The sequence below is a fragment of the Cibotium barometz genome, chromosome 17 (genome assembly GCF_041138505.1).
Source record: "Cibotium barometz isolate CiBa-2024 chromosome 17, ASM4113850v1, whole genome shotgun sequence".
NCBI classification, from domain to species: domain Eukaryota; kingdom Viridiplantae; phylum Streptophyta; class Polypodiopsida; order Cyatheales; family Cibotiaceae; genus Cibotium; species Cibotium barometz.
Window position 1 is genome coordinate 33,564,381 of NC_141062.1, and position 16,270 is coordinate 33,580,650.

Here is a 16,270-nt window from a genome sequence, read left to right on the forward strand (position 1 = left end):
TTTCATGTCTTGTAGTGAGGCTTTCTTTAGTTGTAGTCTTTGACGCTTTCGTAGTCTTTGTAGAAGCTTCCGACTTTGTTGGTGCTTCGTGGCTGACCACAAATGGTTCAAACATGTCGTGCTCCTCGAAGACATAGTCGATGCCTTCTCTTTTCCAATGCAGTCTACAGTCATAGGTTCGTTGCCACGGCTTTCCTAGTATGACTGGAACAACCTGTTGCCTTGGTTTAACAACATAAAACTCATGCACAAGGTTTAGTCCATTCACATGTAGTGGCATTTGTAAAACACCTTGTGCAACACTTGACTCTCTTGTAAAGCTTAAAAGCGTGATGCTTGTCGGAGTCAAGGTCAGTTTACCTAACGTTTTCCAGGTGTCATGGTTTAGAGTGTTTAAGTCGGCTCCAGTATCAACTAGAGCGACTTCCCGGATTAGTTTCTTTCCTAAGCCCACTTCAATACAAGGTCTTTTGGGCTGTGGATATGCTGATGTGGTGTCGAGCCTAGTGTTTTGCCCCATACCTAGCTTCTTTGCGTTTTTGTACTTCGTCTTTTCCCTCTTTGATGGCTGCTGCTTGTTTCGCTTTAGCTTCTTGTTGCTGGTGTACCTTAGCGTCATGAAGGCATTGAAGCATCTCCGTTGTCAATTATTCATGGTATTTCTTAACACGGCATCTGCTCGTGTAATTAGGCTTTGGTTTACCATCAAGCATTGCTAACCTAATAGCCCCGCTTGTCGATATGTCATGAACAATGTAGGGACCAAGTCCTCGCTTCTTGAGCTTTGATGCATGCTGATTTAGTGTGTATACTAGAACTAAGTCTCCTTTTGAGATATCCTTGTTCTTGGCGTGAGCATCATGAAATTGCTTCTGCCCTTGCTTTAAGGCATGCATGCCTGCAACCGCTTTCAAGCGTGTTTCATCTAGCTGTTCAAGCTCATCTAATCGTACGGATAGCTCATGGCCAGTCCATTCAAGTTTCTTTGCAACTCTTAGAGTTGGAATTAAAAATTCTAGTGGAAGGATTGCATCAAGACCAAACACCGTATTGAATGGAGTGGTGCCCAAGGTAGTTTTGTAAGCCACTCTGTATGCCCATAAGGCGGAGTGCAGCTTCATCTCCCAATCCGTTCTAGAACCTTCAACTATCTTGGTTAGCAGCACTGTACAAAGAATTTTGTTGGTGCTTTCGGCTTGGCCATTGGCTTGAGGGTGATACAGAGCAGATTTGCGATGCACCAACATAAACTCATCTAGTAGATATTCTACTACTGCATTTATGACGTGTGTCCCTCTATCACTCACTATTTCAATAGGCAAGCCATATCTTGTGAACACAAGCTTGTTAACCGTTGTCCTGGCATCATTCTTTTGCGTGGCTTTGGCTTCTACCCACTTTGTCAAATAATCAGTTGTTGCCACTATGATATATTGATATGCGGGAGGCTATATTAGTCCCACAAAGTCTATGTCCCATTTTGCAAATGCTCGTGCTCCCATCATTGGTCTGAGTGGCATCTCGTCTCTGCGCACCAGAACCTTTGTCCTTTGACAATGATCACAGTGTTTTATGTACTCTTCTGAGTCCATGAACAACATTGGCCACCAAATCCCAGTAGTCATGATTGCTTTGGCTGTTGTATCAGTTGAGAAATGGCCACCTGCTTGTCCAGCGTGTGCTTGCTCTAGTATAGGAACGTATTCGTTTTCTAAAGCACATATTCATAACTGTAGCCACCTGCTTGTCCAGCGTGTGCTTGCTCTAGTATAGGAACGTATTCGTTTTCTAAAGCACATATTCATAACTGTTGGTCTTTGCCCCTCTTGTAGAGCAGATTTCCAACCATTGCATAATCTCCTGCTTCGGCTTCAATAGACTTTTGTCGAGCTCGATTCATTCCTTCAGGAAATGTCTTGTTGGAATACTCAACCAAATAGGAGCTCCACTTGGGTGCTAATGAAACGTTACACAACGTAGTATGTGGCAGTGGTTTCTTGATCTTACAATCTGCACACTGCATCACAAACTCTTGAGTTTCTTTCTTCATGGTGGGCCACCAAACTCCTAACCATAGCACTTGCTTGAGTGTTTGATTCCAGCCATGTGAATTCCTCCAACTGCTACATGAGCAGTCCTTTTAAGTAGTATGGTTTCTCAGATGGTTCTCTGCATAAACGTAAAATTCCATCCAGGCCTTGTCTATACAAGCATCCTAATATCATCGTTAGAAAGGCAGTGTCTAGAACCAGCTCTTTCTTTTCTCGTAGAGGCAAGGGTTTCTCGTAGAGGCAAGGGTATATCCAATTGACCAATGGTCATCAGCGAGACATACTCTTCACTTCATCTTGGAATTATCTCTATATTGAAGAGATATGCATCTAGCAAATCATCTCATGCCTAGCGGTGCTTCTCCATTGACAAGACGAGACAGGTGATCTGCTCTCTTATGCGTACTTCCTTTCTTAACCACCACAGTAAAGTCGAACTCTAGCAAGATGATGAACCATCTCACTATTCGCCCGGTATTACATGGCTTATTCACAAGATACAACAGAGCTTGATGATCTGTGAAAAAAATGAACTTGTTTGCCAATAGATAATGTCTAAACTTCTTTACCGCGTACACCATGCCCAAGCCTTCACGCTTAGTAGTGGTGTAGTTTCTCTCTGCACTATTCAGCTGCCTACTAGCATAGGAGATAGGGAAATCCATGTTATGTTCTCCCGGTTGTGCTAGTATAGCTCCAACTACGTAATTTGATGCATCTATATGTACATCGAATATCACATTCCAATCTAGGGACTTGAGTATCGGTGCTGAGGTCAAAGCATCTTTAAGCTTGTTAAAGGACTCCTCACACTCCTCTATCCAGATGAAAACTACCAAACGACCATAGAGTGGTTTGGCTATTACGGCATACAAGTAGATAAATCTACGGTAGTACCCGCAATGCCCCATGAATCCTTGAACTTGTTTAGCATTCCGTGGTCTTGGCAATTCGATAATCACCTTGATCTTCTCAAAATCGGTTGAGATGCCATTTTTGTAGACAATATGGCCCAAAATTTTACCTTGTTTGACCATGAAAACACACTTCTCAGGATTTAAGCAAATCCTGTATGTTCTGCACTTCTCAAAGATTAGCTTTAGGTGCTCTACATGCTGAGCTCGTTCTCCGGAGTGTATGCACAAGTCGTCCATGTAGACCTCAAGGAAATCTCTAAGATATTCCTTAAAAGAGTGACTCATTAGCCATTGGAATGTGGTGGGTGCATTGGTCAGACCAAATGGCATGACTCTATTCGCAAAGATACCCCATTCTATGGCAAAAGCAATCTTGTGCTGATCCTTTGGGTCTATGGAAACTTGGTTATAACCCGTTGGTTATAACCCGAGAATCCATCTAAGAAGCTATAAGCAGCTTGTCCAGCTACTCTTTCAATAATGTGGTCAGTGTGATCGGAAGAGGATAGCTATTCCTAATTGTAGCAGCATTTACCTTCTTTAGATTCACACACACGCGTAGTTTGCCGTTCTTTTTAGGAACAACTACAATCGGTGAAACCCAGTCCATATGCTCTATCTCATAGATAAACTCCACTTCCTTAAGCTTGTCTATCTCCTCCTTGATTCTTCTAGCAAAAGTATCATTATAGGTATATGGCCTTTGCCTGCAAGGTTTTGCATCTTCTTTCATTGGAATGGTATGCTGGCAAATTTTAGGGTCTACACCCTCCAAGTCTATGTAAGACCAAGCAAACACATCCCGGTACTCTCTTAGCATTTTGATCAAGATCTCTTCTTCCTCTCGATCTAGATCTGTAGCAATGTATGCCGGTTTTGGTTCTTCATCTGGTTGATCTTCTTCGCATCCTTCGGCCCATGATAAGACTGACCAGGGGTCAGTAATGTCCTGACTGGCTGTTGAAACACTATCTTCCACTCTTGGATCATGTACTTCTTGAAATGGGAAGGTACACTAATCCCGTCTTCTGCGTCAAAAGATGTGTCCATTTCCATGGTCCACACTTCTTTCAACTCACGTTTAAGCTCATTGTATTTAGCCTTTCGCTCGACTCTTGTGATCTCTTGTTTCTTTTTTATTTTCTGTTGTTTTGGGTTTTGACCTTTTCATCCTGGTGTCCGAGTTGGGCTCTAGATATCTACCCGTGACCTTGTCCTTGTGCATTGACTCGCCGTAGGTAGCTTGTTTTCCTAGTGATGCGAGACATCTCTGGCCCTTTGAACGGCCTTGTCTTCGTTGTCATTCTTTTTTTCGGTTCGAAGAGGTGGTTGGAAGTATTTCTACCTCTTTTCCTCCTCTTAGTCGTAGTTTAATCTTTTCAGTCTCAGGGATTTCACTCTTGAACTCATCGAGTTCATCTGAAGCATCATAATACACCTCATCCCTATTATCCTCAATGTCGTCATTGCTTAACCTTCTAATTGTTGAGACTTCATCTTGAACACCCAATTTCCAGAATGCAGTTTTAGTTTTGGTTTCCTCGTGTGCTGGTTGTTCAATGGTCTCTGTGTTTTGTTTTATCTCAACCTCATTGTTGGGATTTGTTTCCGTTTCTGTACTTTTGGTTGTTTCAAGTTCAGTAGGGACTACCTGAATCATTTGGAATGGTGTAGCCCTCTTCATCACAAAAGATGGTGGGAGTTACTTCGTTCACACACACATCTAGAGTGGCCAAGATGTCTCTCCATCCGGATGGCTCTAATTAGTGTTGGAAGAACCACAACAAGTTACCACATTGATGGGTTATGGAGATCTTAGCCGCTATAGTCCACATGATGTACAAGACTCCTCATCTTACTGAGGTGATGTAAATTCTCTCTTACTTGAGAGCAAGATTAATGCAAAATCCTTTTGAGGGGGGATCACGGCCTCATGATTTTCAGCCCCTAAATTTGTGTCTCTTTTATCTTTCCTATTGATATGCATGACTATGTGTATGAGCTGTCGTAGATGAATTAGCTTGCAATTGTTTCATATTATACTGTAACTGTTATAATAAAAGGAATCTAATTGCATCAAGAGTTAATTCATATGCTAATATTGGTTTGAGGCACGTTGTGAAGCGTGAGACGAGCGGCTCTGGAGTCCAGGCTGCATGAGGGAGACCGCCTGCAGGCTACGAGCTATGGACAGTGGAGGAGTGTGTACTATGGACAGTGGTCTCTGCGCCTGCAGAGTGAGAGAGATCCAGTGAGCCCTATAGCCTACACCCCCGTGTAGTTTGTTGGTGTGTGTAGTGCTGGAGCATAGAAGAGAGAGAAATTGGCTGTGTATTCAAAATGAAGAGAGAGAAACTAGCTGTGTATACAAAACGAAGAGAGAGAGAGCCCGTCGAGCCTGGGGCAGCCTGCTAAAAATAGCCAATAGCCAAAAGAGAGTGCGACATGAGAGAGAGAGAGAGAGAGAGAGAGAGAGAGAGAGAGAGAGTGAGAGACTTACGAGTGAGAAGAGAGGAAGTGCATGCCAGAATTTGATAGAGAGAGAGGGTGTTTGTACTGCTGCCATCTGGTCTAAATTTAGAGAGAGAGAGCACATTATAAGCATCCCAAACTCATGCCTCTCTACAACCACATGCTTGATTAAACCTTAGCCTCTTTCCCTTGCCTCCCCATTGTACCCTTTCCCACAGGCCACCATCATGGAAACTTTATTAAAAGCTTTGCTTTACCTAGCTCCCATTTCCATGACTCTTAGTTTCCCACTTAGAAAGCCTCATAGGCTCCATTCCCACCATCCCTCCCACCTACTCCAAAACCATTTCCCATTGTTGTCATTTCTCACGGGTGCACCAGCTCCTCCCCCTCTATTTGTCAAGGCAACAGTGGCCACTTCTGTGTGAGCGATGTTTAATGTATGTGTGATACTATGCATGCTAGAGCAAAAAAGTTTCTTGAGCTATTGTGTGCACATTGTAGAGAGATAGCCCTACAAGAGGGAGCTCCAAACTTGGCCATAAAATGAGTGCAATGTGCACTAGGGAGAGATAGAAACTATTGCATGTTGTGTGTGTAATAGGCCTCACCCCACATTAAAAGCTCATTCCCTTAAGATTGAAACCTATCCAAAATTCATTCTCAAGTTACAGCAAAGGTGAATACTGAAGAGCATGAGCCATGGTGAACTCTGATCAAGCATAGTACTTGGTTGTACACACGGAGCCTTAATTCATCAAGAAGCAAGGGGTGGGTGTAAATCATCACTAGCTTGTATTTTTTGTAGCAACTAAAGTTCTTATTACACATTCCAGAAAATCCCATCTACACCCTAGGCTTTATCGAGCTCAAGAACATCCTTTTTTGAGCTTTAGGCATTCAAAGGGGAAACAAATTCAAGGCTGAGCACTCAACTCTATGCACAAGGCCCTTCTTAGACAAAATCACAGACAACATCAAGGGTAAGCAAGAATCAAACCTCATGTGTGCATCTAAGTGCACCCAGCACTTTAATCTTCTTAGCGCTTGCAAGGCATTTGCCACAGCCAAAAGCAAGCCAACATAAGCATTTCTAGTGACTCTAGTTACTCGTACTCAAACAACGGGAGTGACTCTAAAATCACACTCAGGGAGGCAGTGAGAGGCAGAAGCAAATCAGCTAGGGCAGACCCAACCCCAACGGATGCGCCTGCATTGTTATGGCCACCACAATGTGATTCAATACTTTACCACTGAAGATGGTCAGTTTTTTCGCAAGAACTATGAGACAATGGACCTTAGAGTGGATTGAGGTTGAGTCCCTAGGTACCTGCCCAGGCATGTACAAAGACGAGTACAATGCTCTCTACACACATGACCCGGAGTGCAAAATGGAGGATGTTGAAAAGCACAATTGGGACTCGATTCGGACGCAGAACACAATCCACCCAAGCCCACCACCTCCAAAAGTGTTATGCTATTATGGTCACATAAACAATGCTCGACGCCTTTATGTAGATGATGCAGGGTGCAAGTTCTTGAGAACGCCAAACTCAAACTCAGGAGAATCCTAAAATCAAGTTCGTGTAGTAACCTTGGGTAACCCGCTATGTGGGAAACGACCTTGTCAAGGATCATGAGCTTAAAGAGGTAACTCTCATTCACTCTGTTGATCAAACACTTTTGCTGCTCATGTAACTAAGCCAATTGAACCTAATTCAACATGTGTGCTTTAGATGCTGCCATTATTTCATGCATACCATCCCCGGATGGTAGCACAAGGTGGTTTAAAACTATTTTGGGAATTACATTTGAGATGTTTTATCCGGACTTGTTGCGGGTTACAGGAGCGGTTGCGGGAAAAGAGCATTCACGGGAATTGATGCGGAAACCCACTAAGCTGCGGGAACCATTTTTTGAAGCCTAGGGCTTACCCGTTTTACATATCTTGTAATTTCCATGGTTTTTAAGTAGTATGGGGCCAAGTGCTTCCAACTTGTATCAAGATTTGAACCCACAACCTCGAGGCCATGTTTAAAAGCCAAAAAAACCCACTTTGTAAAAAACCTTTGTTAATGAGAAGATAAGAGAGCACGTTTGTTATAGGTAAACACCTCTTCTTGTGCATTGATTCTTGAGCTCGTGGAGCTCCACATTGTGTTGCTATTGTGTCTTTGATTATTAAGAAGTGTTATTCTAATGCTTAGCTTGTGATTGATGTCCAATTTGTGCCCCGATTAAAGGCTCTTTGTTCTCTTGATTAGTAAGCTTAATCTAGGGATTTAAGGCTGTGGGCACTGCGGGAGCGCGTAGGAGCTGTGGGAGCGCACACGGTGAAGGAGGAGCTTGAGCACACACAAAAGATAGGGTTAGAAGTGTTAGTCTATTCACAAGAGAAATCAAAGATATACAAGCTATGGGCGCCCGGCCACTATCCCAGCCATATGGGCTTTACACCCCAACAACCTCCCACTTAAAGTCCAATATGGCACTTTAAGCAAATGGGTTATCTATGTACCGTACAAAAATGAGTAGAAAACCAGACTACCCAACGCCCAATAGCTCACGACAATGTGCAAAGCTTTGCCCTGGAAGTCCCTTGGTGAGTAGATCAGCAGGATTCTCTGTGGTATGAACCTTGACGAGCTGTATCTGCTTGTCCTCGATCACCTCTTTGATGAAGTGATACTTCATATCCACATGCTTTGTCTTTGCATGAAACACTGGATTCTTGGCTAACTGTATAGCACTCTGGCTATCACAATGCAAAGCTGGCATCTCTTCCTTGATTCCCAAGTCTGCTACCAATCTACCAAGCCAAATAGCTTCTTTGCAAGCCTCTGACGCTGCAACATACTCAGCTTCTATTGTAGAATGCGTAACACAATCTTGCAATCGAGATCGCCATGACACTCCACCTCCAGTCAATGTAAAGACATAGCCTGACATGGACCTTCTCTTGTCCAAATCTCCTGCATAATCTGAATCAGTGTACCCTCCTTTGACACTCAAATCCTGACTCCCGTAGCATATGCACATGTGCGTTGTCGCTTTCAGATATCGCATGATACCTTTCACTGCTTCCCAATGTTGTGCTAAGAATAAAGGCCACGCATGCCACTGAAACCTCGAGTAAAGGCCACGCATGCCACTGAAGTGAGGGGTCCGCATGACAGGGCTGGACCCATAAGTGTGCATGTGAGTGAATGCATGAAAGCTACACATGGAGAAGCTCTAGGGAAAAAGGGAAGGGGGGGGGGGGGGGGGGGGGGGGGGGGGGGGGGGGGGGGGGGGCTAGAGAGAGCAAAATAGCCAAAACTGTGATGCTAGCCAACAGGAAGATGACCTCGCACCGAAGAAAGCCTCTCATACATGGCCCGCCTGACCAAAGACCAGGCGCTGCGTGCGCTTGTCATGGCATCCACCAGGTCTAGGTAATCCTCATGAATATATACATAACAAGGGGGAAGACGAGCCTCTGTAAACACATGTACCACAATATGGCGCTCTCCCAATCCTCTAGCATCGCTCAAGACCGCCGAGAACTTGGCGAGAGCCCAGAAAGGATCAAGCATGTCAATGACTCTCAATGTGGCCCAAGTGACGTGAGAACTCCAGCATCTGCTCGCGCACCAAGGCTAGAGCTGACCCTGAGGTCCACTCCTGTGCCACAGAGTCATAAAGAGGAAAAGAGAATGCAACTACAGAGTCAATGGCCTCGCCTCCTCTCGCAGCGAGGAGGAGGACGTGGACCTAGATATTCACAACGGCAATCTCAGACTCTGAATCTCCAAAGTGCCCGTGAAGCCATAATCAAATCTCCCCCCCCCCCTCGTAAAGAAGTCAAAACTCGAAGTCTCTGTGGGAACCACCGACAAGGGGGAAGTATTGACGACCAAGGGAGGGCGGCTGGCCGATGACTCCTCGCGAGAGAAGCGGCTCGTAGATAAAGCGTTGCTCAAGGACCGCCTCACCTTTGGAGAAGAAAGGCCAGCGGGAGTGTAATGAAGGTGGGAAAAGGACAGGTTTTATGTGGGAAATAGGTGGGAAAATAGGAGGGGAATTGTGGGGAATGAGGGGGACTATATAAGACAACCCCAAAAGATTTGTAAGGTACGTATTGATTTGACACCTAATCTACATCCCTCCTGCTCCTCCTCTCCTGTGCACTCCCTCTCCCTAGTTCACTCTACCCCTCTCCCCTCTTTCCCACTCATTCTCACCCTGCCCTCCGTGGCCTTCCTCTCCTGCCCCGTTCCCCCTTCTCTACAGTGGTATCAGAGCACTTTCCGTGGGATTGCTACCCTGCTGATTTGACAGTAGCAAGATCGAACTAGCTCAAGGGACTAGCAGTTAGTGACATTTGCCAAGGCAGAACAGAGTGGTGCGTGGAAGCGAGCAATGGAGGAGGTTGCCACACTCAGATTCTGCCGTGCGCATGTTCAAGGCGATACGTAGCTGAGCGTGGAATGGCCTGAATTCTGGCCTAACAACATTGCCTTTTGCACAAGCATAGCCCACAAATCTGTCGAGCTACTTCAAACGGCAGTGGTAATTGGCTGCCTGCTACACGACCAGCCGCCATCAATCCTGCTGTCGCCACCCATCCGACGCTGCCGTTCAGCCAGCAGCAGCAGCCGCTAAGCCACCACGCAGCACATCCCGGCCGGCCACCGCTCCGCCGTCGCGCCTCTCTTGCAGGCCGCTCAGCCGCCGTCTCTTTCTCGCTGGCCGCTCAGCAGGGGCCCCTTTTCAGCCACCTTTGTGGCTCATTTTGAGCCCCGTTTCCAGCCTCTTCACCGAGCTTCCTTCGAACCTCTTCATCGACTGCATTTGAGCCTCTACATCGAGCCTTCGACACTTGGCACATTTTCCTCGTGTCACTCATGGCACCCAGGCGTGCACCCCGGTCGGATGAGTCATCTCAGCACGGTGACGATGTTGCTCAGCAGGAGCAGATGCCGGTCACAGAGGGTGCATCTCCCTCACAGCCAGTTTCTGCTATGCCTACAGACACAGTTTCTAGATGCATTGGCCTCAATGCTTCAGGGGGCTTTTCACCAGATGGGTCAGCAGTTGGGGCAGCAGCTCACCACTGCTATGGCTATGCACGATATAGCTATCACCCAGATGGGTCAGCACATTGGGCAGCAGATCACTACTGCCATCACTATGCATGATAAGGGCAAGCAGCCCGCACCCCAGCACGGGGATCAGTCGGATAGTCAGGGTGATTTTTCTGACCCGCGCAGGGGTTTATGGCTGATGGCCGTCACACTTATGATTCTGGTTCTATGCATGCACCCCAGCATGGGGATTATGTTGATATGGGTGATGCCTTGGCCGTGCCGCCGAGCACTTCATTGTTTGATGCCAAGCCGCCATTTGGCTCGCAGATTTCATTGGTTGAGCCATCCATTTTGGGCCGGCCTACTGGCACATTTCCGCCCACGGCGAGCATGCCTGGATTGGGTGTGGTGTTGGTTTTCAAGGCAGTTGGGAGAGAGGCCAGTCCTCTTCTCAGCCTTTCTCTATGCCACCCACTCACCGTGATGTTTTTGGCAGGCAGACTCAGCAGGGATTGCATGCTTCGATGACACCTCCTCTGAACACATTCAGTCAGACTCAGCCTGTGTATCAGGGAGGTAATGCTTTCAGCCAGACGCATTTTGTGCATCAGGGGAGTGGTTCTCCTATCCAGCAGGATGCTGGAATTGGGCAGCATGCAAACATGGATGATATGTTCTCAGATGCCTTACGTTCATACAGGGCCTTGCCTGAGGATGTACGTGATGAGATGCCCTTTTCATAGTATGTGAGCTTTAAGCGTGAGGATGCTAGATATGCTGGTGGTCACTCCAGGTATAATGCAGCCAAAGATGTGAAAGACAAGCTCTCTGTGCACAAGTTTAAGGGGGACACTCGCACTTCCAATGAGTTGGAGGAGTGGCTCACGAAGCTGGAAGATTATTTCCGCTTCTACCCTAAGAACGATGAGGAGAGGATCATTTTTGCTAGCATGCATTTACAGGATTATGCACATACATGGTGGCGGAACATGAGAGAGTCACCTCAGAAGCCGACCACATGGAAACAGTTCAAGGAGCTTATGGTCACAACTTTCGTCTCGGCCCTAATCCTGAGCAGTACCTTGCTGATTTTTATGCACTATCTCAGACAGGTACGGTCCAGGAGTACTTGCAGCATTTTTGGAGACTTTCCTTGTTTGTACAGGACATTTCCGAGAAGGGGAAGCTGCTGCGTTTATCCAAGGCTTAAATCCCCCTCTGGCTGCTGATGTGAGAGCTCATAATCCCCAAACCATTGAGCGGGCAGCCCAGCTTGCTCTGAGGTGTTTGAGCCAAAATATGCTGGCAAGTACAAGCTTGTGTCAGGTAGCTCTTATGGTGCTGTTTATGAGGCTGACAGGAAGTCAAAGTTTGCTGATTGGGCTGATAAGAAATCAGCAGTTGCCCCCTTTCCACGATATCCTACGGTTACAGGGAGTAAAATGCCATATGCCAAGCCCTACAGGCCCACGGACGCAAAGCCAGGTGTCAAACCCAGTGCTGGTTTTGACAAATCAGATGTTAAACAACACTCCAGGGCCATAATGGACAGTAGGAAAAAGGCTAATTTATGCTTTAGATGTGGAGAGAAATGGACACCTCAGCATCGAGATGTGTGCAAGATGAAGAATGTCAGCTCAGCCAAACTCAGCATGATAATTGAATTCTCAGATGATGAGGAAGTCACTGATGTTGCAGACCCCCATGATGTCTCTCATGAGGAATTGACAGGAGCTCATGATGCAGATGAAGCTCCTGACACAGGAGCCACAAAGGGAACCGCATTTCCCTTTGATCCGGGTGGGGCTATTGAGCAAGCCACTCATGTGATGCATGAGATTGATATTCAGCCTACATGTGGCAGGAAAGGCTGTAAGCCAACACTCTCTCGGGTTTGCATGTCAGAGGTGATGCTAATGGTAATGTTCCTGTGGATGATGAGCAGATTTATTGGGATGCCCAGTCTACACTGTATACCATCTCACTTCATGCCTTGATGGGTGCCAAAAGTGCTGACACAATCAGGTTGAAAGGAATGATTAATGGCAAATCTGTTCATGTATTGGTCGACAACGGTAGCACTCACAGTTTCATTAATTGCAGGACATTGCAAAGAGTGGGATTGATTGCTACAAAGATAGACCATGGCCTGAAAGTGGAGATAGCTAATGGACAGCACATGATCAGCAGACATTGTTGCCAGGATGCCAGGATCAAGTTCTCTGAGGACTATGAGTTTGTAGGCGATCTTCTGGCATTGGATATGGGGCCAATAGATGCTGTCCTGGGATGTGATTGGCTGCAATCATTGGGGAAAATCAGCATAGATTTGAATGCCTTATCTCTTGAATTTCGCCACAAGGGTAGATCGGTTACATTGCAGGGCATTGTAACTCGGAAATTGCAGGTCATTTCAGCAAGGCAGCTAGCTAGGGAGCTCAAGAAAGAAAGTGCCATATATGCATTGAATGTTTCTGTACCTCAGGAGGGTGGCATTCCCCATGTGGATGATTGTGATATGCAGCAATTGCTCTTAGAATTTGCGGATGTGTTTGCTGATATGCCATCTCAGTTGCCCCCAAAAAGAGATGTTGATCATGCCATAGTCCTGGAACATGGTAGTAAACCAATAAACAAGGCCCCGTACCGACTCTCTAAGGTTGAACGGGAAGAAGTGGCAACACAGGTGCGAGATTTGCTTGAGAAAAACTTCATTGCTCATAGCACCTCGCCTTTTGCATCTCCAGTACTCCTGGTGAAGAAGAAGGATGGCTCTTTCCGTATGTGCATTGATTACAGGGATTTGAATAAGGCCACCATTAAGAACAGGTTTCCTATTCCCAGGATTGATGACCTGCTGGATGAACTCAAGGGTGCTCAGTATTTCACGAAGATTGATTTGAGGTCAAGGTACCATCAGATCAGGATGAAAGAGGGTGATGAGCATAAGACTGCCTTTCGTACAGAAAGAGGATTATATGAGTTCAAGGTGATGCCTTTTGGTTTGACTAATGCACCAGCCACCTTCCAGGCACTCATGAACAAGATTTTACACCCCCTTCTTTTCAAATGTGTGCTAGTATTTTTTGATGACATTCTCATTTACAGTAATACAGTAAGGGTGCACAGGAACACATAGGCCATGTCCGACAAGTGCTGGATATCTTGAGGATGCATCAGCTTTATGCCAAGGCCAGCAAGTGCACAATTATGGCAGATGAGGTTGAATATCTTGGGCATGTTGTAAAAGCAGGCACGGAATCAGGGTAGACCCAGCTAAGGTGAAATGCATTGGTTCCCGATGAAATGAAACCGGTGGGGGTTTTAGTTGGTAGCAGAAGCTAGACAATTGCTAGCGGCGGATTGACGTGGCCGGATCCTTGTGGTGTCGAGAAAATACTCATGTCGAGAAACATCCCCATTAGGTTGGGCTGCTGCCGATTCATTCAGTTCGATTTTTGGAGGAGGAGTGGCCGCAACCACATAATACCACGCAGCTCAGGGGTTTTTTGGGTCTTGCTTCTTTTTACAGGAGGTTCATCAGGCACTTTGCCAAAAGGGCTGCCCCTCTCACTGATTTGCTGAAAAGGGATGCCTTCCAATGGTCAGAAGCAGCACAACTCAGTTTTGAGAATCTCAAGGATGCCCTTAGTAATGCACCTGTATTGGTGTGCCCTGATTTCTCACGGTCTTTCATTGTTGAGACGAAAGCCAGTGGCAAAGGTTTAGGGGCTGTCCTAAGACAGGAGCATGGTGTGATTGCTTTTGAGAGCAGGAAGTTTAATGCCAGGGAAATGAATTATCATGTCTATGATCAGGAGATGCTGGCAATCTTGCATGCTTTTGCAAAATGGTCCCACTACCTGTACGGTAGCAAGATTAAGATCAAAATGGATCACAGGACACTCAAGTACTTTTTAACGCAGCCTAATTTATCCATGAAGCAGAAGAGATGGTTGGCTGTAGTTCAGTCCTATGACTTTGACATTGAGTACAGGAAAGGGAAAGAGAATGTGGTTGCTGATGCCTTGTCCAGGATGTGGTCATGCAGACTGTCTGCCATTTCCACGCTTCATCAGGAGTGGATACTTGGGATTCAGGAGGAATACATGCAAAATTCTGATGCAGCCCCTATCTTTGTGGAGTTACAGAGTCCGTCCAGCCAGGGACATGTTCGATTTCAGCTCCGTAACGGACTGTTATGGTGCAAGGATAGAATTTATCTTGTACCAGACTCCAAGTACAGGTTGTTGGTCTTACAGGAAATGCACTCATCTCCTATGTCAGGGCATGCGGGTATCACCAAAACATATGAGAAGGTCAAAGAAAGCTTTATGTGGGATGGCTTGTGGCGAGACGTGGTTAAGTATGTCAGTGAATGTTTGCCCTGCCAACAAAATAAAGTGGACAGCCGGTTACCTGCCGCAGGCCTTTTGCAACCGCTACTCCTGAAGGCAAATGGACTCACATTGCCATGGATTTCATTACAGGCTTGCCTTCTACAGAGAAGGGTTGGGATAGCATATTCGTGGTGGTTGACAGGATGACCAAGCAGGCCCATTTCATACCGACTAGGACTCGGTACTCAGCATCACAGGTTGCCTGGCAATTCATTGAGAATGTGTTCAAGCATCATGGTTTTCCTCAAGAGATTGTCAGTGACAGGGATTGCTAAGTTTATGGGTCACTTTTGGCAGGAGTTATTCACTGCAGTTGGTACTTCCCTTGCGCCTAGTACTGCTTATCATCCCCAAACGGATGGACAATCAGAGAGGGTGAACAAATGGCTGGAGGAGTACTTAAGGCATTACTGTCATGACACACAGAAGTCTTGGGACAAATGGTTGGCATTGGCTGAATTTTGTTACAACAGCACCAAACACCTTTCTATTGGCATGAGTCCATTCGAGGTTATGTATGGATGCAAAGTGGGAATGCCTTCCAGGGTTGCAGACTTAGCTGTGAAAAATCAGCAAGCAAGAAATGACTTGGAGAGTATGGATGCCCTTCTGCAGTTGGCTAAGAAGAATATGCAGGATGCCGAAGCCAAGCAGAAGAAGTATGCGGATGAACACAGGAGGTACTTATCTTTTGAAGAGGGGGATTATGTGCATTTACGTCTCCATAAGAATCGATATGCCTCGCTGAAAGGTAATACCAACACAAAGCTTGCCCACAGGTATTACGGTCCCTACAAAATCATCCGCAGAGTTGGGAAGGTAGCATATCAGTTGGAGCTACCCAGGACCTCCAGGATCCATAATGTTTTCCAGGTATCCTTGCTGAAACCACATGTAGGACAGCATGTCCAGGTTCTTCCTGAGTTGCCGCCTATGGATGAAGAGGGCCACATCATTTATGTGCCAGAGCAAATCAAAGGCTTCAGAGATCATGTGCTCAGGAACAAGGCTTACATAGAATACCTCATCAAATGGAAAGGTTTATCTGAAGATGAGAATTCTTGGCAACCCGAGAGCATTGTGCAGGACTACCCCTATCTCCTACAGAGCTGATTGGTATCTGCTGTATTTTTCCATTTTTGGGCAGCCTCGTGGAAATTTTGAGGGCAAAATTCTTTGGGAAGGGATGGCTGTAATGAGGTGGGAAAGGGACGGGTTTTATGTGGGAAATAGGTGGGAAAATAGGAGGGGAATTGTGGGGAATGAGGGGGACTATATAAGTCAACCCCAAAAGATTTGTAAGGTACGTATTGATTTGACACCTAATCTACATCCCTCCTGCTCCTCCTCTCCTGTGCACT

At 46.1% G+C, this 16,270-nt stretch overlaps 1 protein-coding gene across 1 annotated transcript; it reads left to right on the forward strand.

The window, feature by feature from the left end:
• The first annotated feature begins 10,698 nt into the window (after window positions 1-10,698).
• On the forward strand, window positions 10,699-16,022 carry LOC147629910 (uncharacterized). The gene is made up of 11 exons (XM_086811007.1): window positions 10,699-10,919; window positions 11,006-11,225; window positions 11,268-11,586; window positions 11,675-11,792; window positions 11,870-12,335; window positions 12,455-13,195; window positions 13,322-13,498; window positions 13,639-13,775; window positions 14,042-14,889; window positions 15,000-15,163; window positions 15,207-16,022. The coding sequence occupies exons 1-11, from the start codon at window positions 10,699-10,701 to the stop codon at window positions 16,020-16,022; spliced, it is 4,227 nt and encodes a 1,408-aa protein (XP_086667133.1).
• Window positions 16,023-16,270: the final 248 nt, after the last annotated feature.